Source organism: Ranitomeya variabilis, chromosome 1, assembly GCF_051348905.1.
Source record: "Ranitomeya variabilis isolate aRanVar5 chromosome 1, aRanVar5.hap1, whole genome shotgun sequence".
NCBI lineage: Eukaryota > Metazoa > Chordata > Amphibia > Anura > Dendrobatidae > Ranitomeya > Ranitomeya variabilis.
This window is the reverse complement of record NC_135232.1, coordinates 1,103,700,499-1,103,714,324: the sequence shown is the minus strand read 5'-3', so window position 1 is coordinate 1,103,714,324 and position 13,826 is coordinate 1,103,700,499. Positions and strand designations below refer to the sequence as shown.

At 44.2% G+C, this 13,826-nt stretch overlaps 1 protein-coding gene across 1 annotated transcript in view; it reads right to left on the bottom strand.

Annotated features, from left to right (window-relative positions):
• EVC2 (EvC ciliary complex subunit 2) overlaps window positions 1–13,826 on the bottom strand; it is a 179,627-nt gene that overhangs the window by 160,248 nt on the left and 5,553 nt on the right. The window contains exons 2-3 of the mRNA XM_077280123.1: window positions 11,830–11,881; window positions 3,043–3,203 (exon numbers count right to left, since the gene is read on the bottom strand). Coding sequence (XP_077136238.1) covers window positions 3,043–3,203; window positions 11,830–11,881 — 213 coding nt within the window. The remainder of the gene's footprint in view (window positions 1–3,042; window positions 3,204–11,829; window positions 11,882–13,826) is intronic.

Sequence of the window (13,826 nt, the reverse complement as noted above, 5' to 3'; positions counted from 1 at the left end):
TGTCTTTTCTGCATCTAATGCAATTGTATGGGGAAAATATGCACATAAAACTCAGCGTACCTGCAAGAGAAACTGTCATCTTGCGGTTTTGAGACACGCGCTGCAGGTGAGTTTATGTGTCATTAAAAATAGCGCAGTAGGAAGGAGATTTCTATAAATTCAATCCAATTTCCTGGAACTGGCAGATGCTGACACAGTGAAAATACACCTTGTAAAATACTCAGCAAAATCTCACTGTGGGCACATAACCCAATGGTTAAGAACAATCCCAAATGATGAAACTTAAGCAGCATTTACCTCCGCAAGATCTGCCCACCAAGTGCCCCAGTTACCCACACCATAGTTTGATATGGTGCCATCAATATGTATATTTTATACCATATAGGAGTGGATGGTGTAACGATACCTTACTAGGACATATGGCCAGTCCTGAATACTGACCATTAGTGATGAGCGAACATGCTCGGATAAGATGTTATCCTTCATGCTCGGGTGCTAACCGAGTGACCTCAGTGTGCTCGAAAATACGTTCGAGTCCCCGCGCCAGTATGTTTTGTGGCTGTTTGACAGCCATAAAACATGGAAGGTTTGCCTAACAAACAGGGAATCCATGCATGTGATGTGGCTGCAAATAGTGAATGAAGTGTAAAATCACTGCTCATTAGTACTCCTTCACAGGGGCCTACCAGAGGATTCTCTTGTTCTCCGGTGGGCCAGTCCAAGCCTGTATCTGTAGATTAGGACCCTATTTTGCGTATTAAGGTGTCTGAAAATGTGCATTTCTGTTCCATGACTTCTATGGAAGCTGGTTGAGCTTGCTTCCACATTTTTCGGAAATACAATAGAAGTCAATCGAGAGAGCCTCCCATGAGCGGTCACCTCTCCACCGGAGCAAGACGACAACCCGTTCTTGGAAGAGATGTGGTTCCCGGAGTTGAGTCGGGAAATGGGAATACCACTTTTATGGAATATAGTCACGACAAGTAGATTGATGGATGGATGACAAGCTGACCAATTCTCTTGTGTCTCTATTTAATAGTGCACTCAGGAAGGGAGCAATCTTACTAATTGGTTTCTCCATTATATGTCAATAAAAACTACAAATTTTTCAGCAAAAAATAATCCCTCAAAAAATGTAAGGTTTTTTGAAGTTGAGGCACATAAAACTAAAGCTCAAAAAACAAAAATGATTATACCTTTAAGGCTACTTTCACACTAGCGTCGTGCACTGCACGTCGCTATGCGTCGTTTTGGAGAAAAAACGCATCCTGCAAAAGTGCTTGAAGGATGCGTTTTTTCTCCATTGACTTTTATTAACGACGCAGTGCGACGCATTGCCACACGTCGCAACCGTCATGTGACGGTTGCGTCGGACCGTCGCCACCAAAAAACGTTACATGTTACATGTCATCTGCAGCATTTCCGACCGCGCATGCGCGGCCGGAAACTCTGCCCCCTCCTCCCCGCACCTCACAATGGGGCAGCGGATGCGTTGAAAAACAGCATCCGCTACCCCCGTTGTGCGGCGCTTTCAACGCTAGTGTCGTTGCGTCGGCAGGTCGCATTGCGACGTGCAGTGCACGACGCTAGTGTGAAAGTAGCCTAAGCTGGGCTGTGGAGTCGGAGCTCATTTTGGTGGAGTTGGAGTCGGTGTCATGGAAATTGAGGAGTCGGAGGTTTGCTTACTGACTCCACAGCCCTGCCTTTAATATTATTAGATGCTGCATATTATTTGGACACCGTATAGTGGAGTCATACAACCAGTACTATTTCACGTGTAGGTTCAGTAGAGCTGAATGTAAGATTACCTGACCCATGTTGGTTCTAATGGCTGCACTCTTTGACTTAACGTACATTTCCCTATAGCTACAAATTCATGGCTTCTACTAAAGGAAGACAGATTTACAGACCGTAGCACCAAACCCGCGTCACAATGAAAATATAGTCACATTTTAAGAGCAGCTGCTCAACTACCCATGAAGGAGAGCGGCAGAAAATTAGTTATTGATTTCCACTGACGGGAACACAAATAATTTGTTCTGACAAGAGGGCACATTATATTACCATAAATGTGGAGAAAATAAACTTCAGAATCACCGAACATGACTTTGGAAAGAAGCGGAGAATTTTGCAGCCGCAGACGGAGCAGAGACCTTAGATGTCACGAGCAGGTGACCCGACCGGTGACACACAGAAGAATGGGAGCTATACATCTGTCATATTAGCCACCTGGACAAAAAAGGGGTTATCCATACTTACGTTTAAAGGGATGTTCCTAACAGAATGGGGAGGAAGATTAGAATGTCATGCAATTTGGGGATACAAATTTTGTTATGTCATCAAAATTTTGTATTTCCCATAAAAAGAGTATATCCTTCATCGAACTTTGCATTATGATATCCTCTGTTATTCAAATAAGACTGACTGTCACTTCCTAATCAGAAAGCAGGTGTGAACTAAGAGTAGCCATCTCTATACATAACAAAAAATAAAGTTGCACTCCGTAATGCTAAGGCATGTCAATATTTATTGGTCAACGCGTTTCGAAGCTTCAAACTTCTTCATCAGGACAAAGCCATTGTGGTCACCATGGGTTGTCCTGATGAAGTTTTAAACCTCGAAACGCATTGACCAATAAACCGCAGAATTGGATTCTTGTCTTCTCATCTTTTGAGGGGAGCGAAGGTTAACCCATTTATTTCCAGTTTTTAAGGTAGAAATCTAAGAAAATATGCTACAGAGTGGTGGAGCAAAAATATTTAGATAGGTGAGAAAAACTGAGAGCTCCTCTTCACAAAGAAAGAAACAAGACATTGAAAGTAGAGATGAACAATTCAATTTGCTTTGCTTCGATGTCCAGTCCGGTCCTCCATGACAGCCAGTCTTCACTTTATCACCTCTCAAAGACTCTGAAACGTCCTGAGTCACGGCACCGTAGGATGCCGGGTACAGAAGTGAAGACCCTGTTGTCACAGTAGACCGGACGCCGGACCAGGGCAGCACAAACTGAATTGTTCATGGCCAGTTAAATCCTTCACATACTTGGGAATTGTGGATCACTGCCGCCCTTTTTGACTTTCTCCTTTTCATCCATGAGGGTATTAAGCCAGGAACTGTCTGTGTCCGCAGGATATCAGAAGATACAGATTTTCGAATTAAGTTTACTGTCCCATTTGGCGCCAATTTCTGATCCATGGAAATATCTAGAACAGACAGACAATGGCATTACCAAAAACGATAAGAAATCAGTGCAAGTTATCCACCTGGATATTTCCAATTGGCTTTACAGGTATCGCCCGACAAGGAGACATAAAGTAGTTGCAACAAAAATTAGCCGCTTTCTTGGATTCAGCAGAGAAGGCAGGAGGAAAAGTGAAGGTTCAAGGTAGGGTGAAAACATGAGAAATGTCACTGCCAGGATAAAGGGTCGCTATGAAGGGAAGCAGAACAGCACGACGGCACAGGTCAATGGGAGCATGGAATGGACACCTCAGTCCAACCTGCCGAACCCCATTATACAGTACATCAACGGGGTCAACCGTGTCATGGGTTTGTAATCTACAGCACATATGTGAACAAAACCTTAGGAGTTTATCCAGGATAGGAGACAAGGATCCTATTTTGTTCCACACAAAACAGACAAACAGCACCATCCTTGTATATGGGTTGTGTCTGGTAAAGCAGTTCTGACGAAAAGTAGAGAGGGACAGACCCTACACTATACATGGAGAAAAGGTAGAGAGTGACAGATCCCACACTGTACAAGGAGGGTAGGTATAGAGAGCAACAGACCCTACACTACACATGAAGGATAGGGAGAGAGCGACAGACCCACACTACTCATGGAAGACAGGTAGCGAGTGACAGACCCTGTACTACACATGGAGGGCAGTAAGAGAGTGACAGATCCTGCACTATACATGGAGAAAAGGTAGAGAGTGACAGATCCCACACTATACAAGGAGGCAGGTATAGAGAGCAACAGAACCACACTAAACATGAACGATAGGGAGAGAGCGACAGACCCACACTACTCATGGAAGACAGGTAGCGAGTGACAGACCCTGTACTACACATAGAGGGCAGTAAAAGAGTGACATACCCTGCACTACTAATGGAAGACAGGTAGCGAGTGACAGACCATGATTTACACATCGAGAGCAGTAAGAGAGTGACAGATCCTGCGCTACACATTGAGGGCAGTAAGAGAGTGACAGACCCTGCACTATACATGGAGAATAGGTAGAGAGTGACAGATCCTACACTATACAAGGAGGGCAGGTATAGAGATTGACAGACCCTGAAATACACATGGAAGACAAGTAGCGAGTGACAGACCATGCACTACACATGAAGGATAGGAAGAGAGCGACAGATCCGCCCTACTCATGGAAGACAGGTAGTGAGTGACAGACCAGGCACTACACAGGGAGGGCAGTAAGAGAGTGTCAGGCTTTGCCCTATAAATGGAGAAAAGGTAGAGAGTAACAGATCCCGTTATACAAGGAGGTCAGGTATAGAAAGTGACAGACCCTGCATTACACATGGAAGACAGTTAGTGAGTTACAGACCATGTCCTACACATGAAAAGCAGATAGAGAGTAACAGACTCCTCGCAACACATGGAGGGCAGGTGGAGAGTGACAGGTCATGAACTACACATGGACATCAGGTAGAGAGCGACAGACTCCACAAAATAGGAGAGCGTGACAACAGACATTTGTTGCAAGCCTAAATAAGACCTTTAAGTTAAGGCTATTTTCTTACATGCTGCACCCTTCGAAACAGCCTCTCCCTTTTTTGCCGACACCTGCTGCTTGCATCTCACCTTCTGCAGAGCTTTCCCAAGTTATCTCTCTGATACCAGTAAGGGTAAGTACATACGATCTGGAACTAGCAGCGCTTTGGACGCAGCACATGTTCGCTGCGTTCAAAGCGCTGCCGTCTATTGAACACAGGTGTTTCCGCATGTGTTCACTTAACTGTGCAGATTCACCGCGTCCAATACATTGTATGGGTGAAAATTGACATGCTGCGGTCTGGAGAGACATGCCACATGTTACAGTGATAGGGTCCCACCGGTCTGTCATGTCTCACCACGCGGTGGCTGTTCCGGCGTCCCAGAGCTGCTGGTTGGGGGCATGCGTGCTCCTCTCTGGTGCTTCCTACTGTACTGCCTGCTGCTGAGTTTGGGTGTGTGCGTGCCCCCGGGTCGGCTTAGGTCGCGGGCGCACACGTCACCTGCACTCTATTGAACTGTCATTACCTGATCCAGAAGTGCCTCTCCATCAATAGTGGGTACGTGCAGGTTATTTCTCTGCATTTCCTCCCTAGGACTGTGACTGATCAAGCTTGTTCTTTTCTCCTGGTGGTCCCTGATCTCGTTAACCCTGCCTGCCGTCGTCTTTCCTATTGTGCCTCCTGTCGTCCCTGCTCCTGGTGGTCCCTGGATCTCGTTAACCCCGCCTGCCCTGGTTTTTCCTATTGTGCCTCCTGTCGTCCTTTCTCCTGGTGGTCCCTGGATCTCGTTAACCTTGCCTGCCGTGGTCTTTCCTATTGTGCCTCCTGTCGTCCCTGCTCCTGGTGGTCCCTGGATCTCATTAACCCTGCCTGCCGTGGTCTTTCCTACCTATTGTGCCTCCTGTCGTCCCTGCTCCTGGTGGTTCCTGGATCTCGTTAACCCTGCCTGCCTTGGTATTTCCTATTGTGCCTCCTGTCGTCCCTGCTCCTGGTGGTTCCTGGATCTCATTAACCCTGCCTGCCCTGGCCTTTCCCACTGTGCCTCCCGCCTTCCTGGTCCCTGGACCTCGCCCTCTCTCTCCAGCCCTCTTTCCCTCCATCCTAGGTTCTCTTCCAGGCTTGCCCGGTTTCCTTTTCCTAAAGTGATTACTATTTGTCTTCTGGATTCCCTTGTGCCATCTTCCCTTATCCTGCTGGTCTGCCCCCTTAGACTGCTACTCTCTCTGTCAGTCCTTCGAGTTGCCCTTTCGTTACCGGCAGTCATGGTATTTGAATCCTCTGAGCTTGCCCCTGACGGTCCCTGTATAGGGGTCAGGCCACTAGGACCAGAGTCCAGGGGAGGTTCGGTATCACGACCCAGAGGGTCTACTCTTGGATAACCCATTCTTTAGCGCTACACCACATGTCCGTCTCCGCGGGCAAGTTGCGGGCATTTCTTGAAATCCATCCACTATGCTGTAACATCTAGAAGATGTGGGTTGGAAGATGCACAAATACGAAGCATCTCCCTGCAGCGTTTACGGATCATCTGCACATACCCTTACATCCCAAAAGACACATCCTTTAGGCATTTTTTCTTAGCAGCACTGCCATAGCTGACTTTGAGTCTCCCAGGTTACTGACTTGCTCCAATTTCTCCTCAAACAGCAGTATCACTTGTTATATTTTCCAAGAGGAGCGCGGGATATATCTGAGTAATAAAAGTGCCAGGATTGAGTACTCGTTGGTCATGTCCATCATTATCTCCTATGTCACCGCTTTCTCGCCAATCCGGAAAGCAACATACAGAACCTTCAATTATACTTAACCAAGCCGAGTAATGGCGGCAGAGACGTTTCCCTGGAGCGCTATCACTTACTCATAGGAAAATATCTAAAATGTGCACAAATATTTGTGGGTTTTACCTCTTCCCTGCAAAGTCAATAATTACGGCTTCCATAACCTCATGTCTAATGTGTTGCCTTCTCCGTTACTAATGCAGGTCAACCCTCAACAGCCCTGACCTAACACACACCCTGCCAAACAACGCTAGTCTCTATGATGCCAAACACTGCAGGACTCGCCAAACCTGTCTAATCGGCCGTCATGGAGTCCTCCACTACAATGTGTGCTTGGAACTGCACATACACAAAGCGGATTTACCCCATCAATGGCTGTGGCCGGTCTTCAAATATTGACAGGCTGGTTTAATAGAGTCCGCTACATGGTCATAATCCAGTGACAGAGTAAGGATTAGCTAAAGGGTAAACACAACAATCTTAAGAGATATTATAACACAAAGATATAAAGTTGTATTACATTACAGTTAACCTCTTCATGACTATTGATAGCAACCAACAAGCTTTCTGCAATGAAACATTACAACTCATAATACATGTACTACACCCAGTGGAGCATGGTGGATTCTACGACCTGTGCACTCCCCGTTTGCAGACCCGATAGCATGCATTCACAGCCCAGTGGACAGCGTCATATCACAAAATATAATTCCAAAATAAAGAGCACTTTTTTATGTCACATGTCATTTTGAAGAATTTGGCGCAAAAAAAAAATCACCAAAAACACAAGAAAAAAAGACAAAAAAAAACAACTGACTTCAATAAATCACAGATAATGAATCGGGCGCATAGTCTATTCTTGTACCCACCGGAAAAGATGGAAATCATGTGTAAGAAGCGCAAACATAGCCAAATATTTCATACTTTAGATTCCATTTGTATAACTAACGCCAATGTATCTGACACATCTGAATCCCCTTTTTCGAGCACAGACAAAACCCACAGATGGAGCCAGAAACGCAATGTGAACAGCACCTTACTCTATTCTTAGTTCAGCATGCATTAGTACTTGGCCGAACAAAGTGGGTACAGTGGCTTACGAAAGTATTCATGCCCTTGGCATTTTTCATGATGTGCTACCTCACAATCTTGAATTTCCCCTAGTTTTTTGAGGGTTTGCATCAGTTCATGAAAAGAACATGCCTACAACTGTGAACAGTTGGTTTTCCTTTTATTGTGAAGCTGATTAGAAGCACTTCACCTTCATATTAAACGAAGTAGGTTTCTTCTAGCAGTGCAGGAGTTAATCTGCCCAGTTGAAAGCTCCTGAAAGCTTTCCTACATTAAGGATCTCAGCTGTTCACTGTTAGCCACTCCCATCTTCTATATAAACTTGGTCCTGGCTAGCACTCTTTGTCAGAGTAACTTATGCTGCATGGCTGGAGGTTGTTGTTGTTGGTTATCATTGGAGAAGGCTTTGGTGGATTTATCTGTGACTCTTGTTAGGTTTTGAGTGTGTGAGAATTTCCTTTCATCTCTTTCTTTGGTTTAACCCCATCCTCCACTCCCGATGCATTCCTCTGTTATTTTTGTGAGTACATTTGTATGTTTGGTATTTTCCTTTATCCCTGTTCATATTACCTTGTTAGTCTGGTTGTTGTATTACTGTACACTACTACTCTCCTCTTCCCTGGGTAATGTAAGGATACAGTCTAGGGCGGATTCAGGAGCTCAGCAAGGTACGTGGCCACCGGCGTCTTCACCATCAGAAGTAATCCAGGAAACAGCGCAAGCTAGTGCGCCCCTGGTCCTGGGACACCCGACAACAGAGTAGCGACATGCAGACTGTAATCCCCAACATCCACTGCAGCAGGCAGCAAATACTGTATTCTGCCATTGAGCTGATATATAGATCCTGTTTAGAAATTTGTTAATTGTAGCTGTTTCCTGTATAGAAAAATCTGCAGACCTATGCAGCTTTATTTTTCCTCTACAGAATGAGTTGGATATGCTACTCAAGTATTTGGAAAAGCTAGGTGACTTCAATTTTTCAGATTTTTTTTACTTAATGGGAAAACACTTTTTAAGTAATGTGAACTATTACCTGTCTACCTTACATGACCCCATGCATGTTGTGCCAATGGATAAGAATATGCCGTGACTGTCCGAATTTTTCATAAACAGTGCCAATAAATCCACTGGGTTCTAGTGCTGAGAAGACGTGAGGTTTACACAAACCTGCCCAAAAATTGGCGTTTCCACACATTTATGGGAGGTGCTAAAGGGCCATTTGGTAACTATATCCATGGGATAATCAGGAAGAAAAAAATACGGGCACATTCCTAAAAGAAACCGGCCTCATTATACCAATAAACCTGCTGTTTAGTAGCCCTAATCTCTCTTTCTAGTTGTGTCAGGCTATTTTCTGAGAACTTTGGAAGTATCCCGACATACAGTACAGAGCAAAAGTTTGGACACACCTTCTCATATAAAGATTTTTCTGTATTTTCATGACTATGAAAATTGTAAATTCACACTGAAGGCATCAAAACTATGAATTAACACATGTGGAATTATATACAAAAAAGTGTGAAACAACTGAAAATATGTCTTATATTCTAGGTTCTTCAAAGTAGCCACCTTTTGCATTGATGACTGCTTTGCACACTCTTGGCATTCTCTTGATGAGCTTCAAGAAGTAGTCACCGGAAATGGTTTTCACTTCACAGGTGTGCCCTGTCAGATTTAATAACTGGGATTTCTTGCCTTATAAATGGGGTTGGGACCATCAGATGTGTTGAGCAGAAGTCTGGTGGATACACAGCTGAGTCCTGAGTCCTACTGAATAGACTGTTAGAATTTGTATTATGGCAAGAAAAAAGCAGCTAAGTAAAGAAAAACGAGTGGCCATCATTAATTTAAGAAATGAAGGTCAGTCAGTCCAAAAAATTGGGAAAACTTTTAAAGTGTCCTCAAGTGCAGTTGCAAAAACCATCAAGCACTGCAAAGAAACTGGCTCACATGAGGACCTCCCCAGGAAAGGAAGACCAAGAGTCACCTCTGCTTCTGAGGATAAGTTTATCCGAGTCACCAGCCTCAGAAATCGCAGGTTAACAGCAGCTCAGACAAGAGACCAGGTCAATGCCACACAGACTTCTAGCAGCAGACACATCTCTACAACAACTGTTAAGAGGAGACTTTGTGCAGCAGGCCTTCATGGTAAAATAGATGCTAGGAAACCACTGCTAAGGACAGGCAACAAGCAGAAGAGACTTGTTTGGGCTAAAGAACACAAGGAATGGACATTAGACCAGTGGAAATCTGTGCTTTGGTCTGATGAGTCCAAATTTGAGATCTTTGGTTCCAACTACCGTGTCTTTGTGCGACGCAGAAAAGGTGAACGGATGGACTCTACATGCCTGGTTCCCACCGTGAAGCATGGAGGAGGAGGTGTGATGGTGTGGGGGTGCTTTGCTGGTGACACTGTTGGGGATTTATTCAAAATTGAAGGCATACTGAACCAGCATGGCTACCACAGCATCTTGCAGCGGCATGCTATTCCATCCGGTTTGCGTTTAGTTGGACCATCATTTATTTTTCAAAAGGACAACGACCCCAAACACACCTCCAGGCTGTGTAAGGGCTATTTGACCAAGAAGTAGAGTGATGGGTGCTACGCCAGATGACCTGGCCTCCACAGTCACCAGACCTGAGCCCAATCGAGATGGTTTGGGGTGAGCTGGACCGCAGAGTGAAGGCAAAAGGGCCAACAAGTGCTAAGCGTCTCTGGGAACTCCTTCAAGATTGTTGGAAGACCATTCCCGGTGACTACCTCTTGAAGCTCATCAAGAGAATGCCAAGAGTGTGCAAAGCAGTCATCAAAGCAAAAGGTGGCTACTTTGAAGAACCTAGAATATAAGACATAATTTCAGTTGTTTCACACTTTTTTGTTAAGTATATAATTCCACATGTGTTAATTTATAGTTTTGATGCCTTCATTGTGAATGTACAATATTCATAGTCATGAAAATACAGAAAAATCTTTAAATGAGAAGGTGTGTCCAAACTTTTGCTCTGTACTGTACATAGGTATCACCCATTGGGCTTTTTGCTGTTCTTGACTGGCTTGTACAGCTCTATTTTAATCGGATACACCAGATGGACATACTTTCTTTTTCTCCTGTAGGCTTTAGTGGACAAAAACCACAGTAGCCACTACCCATAGACCAGGTGCCTGCATACTTGACATCTGAGTTGGAGAATACAACAGCTGCAGGCTTATACTACAGAACAATCTAGTTTGGACAGCAGATGGCGCTGGGTTAACTGTCACAATTTTATTATACAGTGTATGTGTGTTTCCTGTTAGTATAGTACTGTATGACTTCTCAGGTTTGTTTGCATCAGTTCTATGCTGTAATCCTGCGTATTGTGATGATGAAAGTAATGATTACTGTCAGTCCCAAATAAAACTGTTCACTCTCCCACATCTTTAAACTCTGCTGAAAGTTATAATATATCACAGTCTGTATATTCACACATGTTTGGCATACCCAGATCATTTGCTAACAATGTCTTTTGAGGGAATCCTCTCTGCTGGTTTAACTCACACAACCATGAAATATAGGCAATACCCCTGGCCACCAGGACTCCTGACCTGAGCTAAGGGCTCATTCACGTCAGGATTTTCCACGTACGAGAAAAAAGGTCCAATTATTCTGATCAGAAGTCGATCAGAGTTTTTTTGGGAGTCACTTGTTTTTCTCGTACTTATTTCAGCCTACGGCAGAGCATTAGTTGTGGTGTTTGAGCACATGAGTATCCATAAGGGGCTTATACAAGCATATTATATCTTAAAGGGGCTTTTCCCATCTCTTAGAATTTGCCACTACTTTAAGATTACTGAAGGTCCAACCTTAAACCCAAGATCAAAAAGGACACAGTTCTGCATTTCATATTCACTTTTCCCTGCACAGCAGCGCCCCCAACCACCTCTGGCTTTATAGGGAACTGCAAGTGGCCACGGAGCTTCTGCTTACAGAAAAAAAGGGGATGTCAGACTATACTAGCGCCGATTTCTCCTCATTCTCAAGATTGGCGAGGGTCCAACAACTCCTAGAGGTCAGATCTCCATCAGCCAGAAAGTGACGGCATAGACTAACGTTTTGCTGTGATTTTACAAGATGGAAAAACCCCTTTTGCCCGCCATCTGTCAACATCAACTGGAAAAAGCATTGAATTGGACACCATAGTAATTCGTAATCTGGAAAAAAAATGCTTAAAAGCAGAAGAAAATGGAGGAAAGACAAACCTTTATTAGATTCTGGAAAATCTTCAGCCTTTATTGGTTTGTGATCCGATCTCTATAAAAGAAAAAGGCGATAATAATATTACTGGAGTAAAGACAAACCATGGTCGTCACAGAGAAATGTAAAAGGCAGCTCCGCGGTGACTCCATCAATACATTATTAATGTGCCGCGGTGTCCTTAGCCGCTGCCATAGCCTGGAGCACTTATAAAAAGGATTGATGAACTGTTCGGCGGAGGTTGCGTTTTGCATGCAACTCACATGCAATGTACAAGTGGTGAGAGCACAAGCCGCACGGATCCCGTAGAGGTGTGGGAACCTGGAGACGGCCATTCCCAGATACATCCTGGAGCCCAAGCAGAAGAAGTGTTTTTTCTTGCTGAAAATTTTCTGCCCGCAACATTGGCACCAAACACTGGCCCAGCACGGGCAGGATAAGTGTTAGATTTTGGTGCAAGTTTTATATATTGGAGCAAGAACCACAAGAAAGAAGCTGTCCAGAAAGAGAAAAACTTGCCTAAACCTATTAGGGTAGCTGCCTAATGTCCAGAATTCAGCAGAAGCCCAACTCTATCAGAGGGAAAGGAAACCCCTCCATCTTGTAGGAACGTAACTGTAGAATAAATCAGCGCACATAGGGTCTTATCCAATGGACAAAATAAGCGATCTATTAAATTTGCACTAAAATGATAGATCTAATGTAATGACATATAGATCTCTTTGAGAATATCAGCTGCAGCAGATCCACGGGTCCATAGGGACCGTATCAGATGTGAAGAGGTAGAAGGTTTGTGGATGTAATCCGCGCTGCCGATTAAAATGCAGGACCACAGTTATCCAAATGAAGGAAAGTGGTTTTTATCTCAACACGTTTCGAAGTTCAAGTGACTTCTTCTTCAGGAAACCAACCACATGTGTCTACATCTATACAGGTATCTTATACATGTGGTTGGTTTCCTGAGGAAGAAGTCATTTGAACTTCGAAACGCGTTGAGATAAAAACCACTTTCCTTCATTTGGATAACTGTGGTATTTGATATATAACTTGTGACATGCTTGAAGGGGGTAGGTTGCCTGGCTCAGGTCAATGACCACTTTGTTATTCCCAATTCAAGCATATCACTGATCACGGGCTGAGATGAACCTGGAAGTGGTGTCGACCGGAGCTGAAATCGGGACATCAGGGTAGATTATTTGGCTTGCTTACGTTAGCTTCTGCAGCACTCTACAGACATCATCATCGCTGTCCCCATTGGTGACCTAAATTCCCTATCAGTATGTCTTTGGCGTGTGAGAGGAAACCAGAGGAAGCCCACGCAAACAAGGGGAGAAGATACAAACTCCTCATAGATGTTGTCCTTGGTGGGATTGGAACCTAGGACCCCAGCGCTGCAAGGCTGCAGCTCCGACCACTGAGCCACTGCCACCCGACCATTACCTTCATAATGAAAGTATATTGTTTAAAAGTTTCCAACTTTTGGCATTAAAAATTTGCAAAAAAATGGACAGAGACAAAAATAAAGAACATTTCTAAGTTTTACGATAAATTCATCAACTTTGAGCCATTTTAAAGAAATTTAAAAAAAACATACGGTAATAATTGAAAAAAAAAAAAACAGAAAACTGTCTTCAAGAAATCGCAAATGATGAATCAGGGTCATAGTCTACTATAGTCTGGTACCCACCTGAAAAGATGGACACCATGTGAAAGAAGCGCAAACAGAGCCAGATGTTACATACTGTAGACTCCATTTGCAGCCAACACAAAAGGATCCGACATATCTGAATCCTATTTTTCGAGCATTCAGACAAAACCCATGGATGGAGTCAGGAACACAGTGTGAACAGCCCCTTGGTCTACTTTCTAGATCAGAAAGCATAAGTGCTCTGCCGAACCAAGCGTACTTGTGTATGGGGGGCTCAGGATAGGAGAGTAAGGCCGGGGTCACACTTTCGAGTGCCATGTGAGAAACTCGTGCATCAATATGCGGCACTGATGC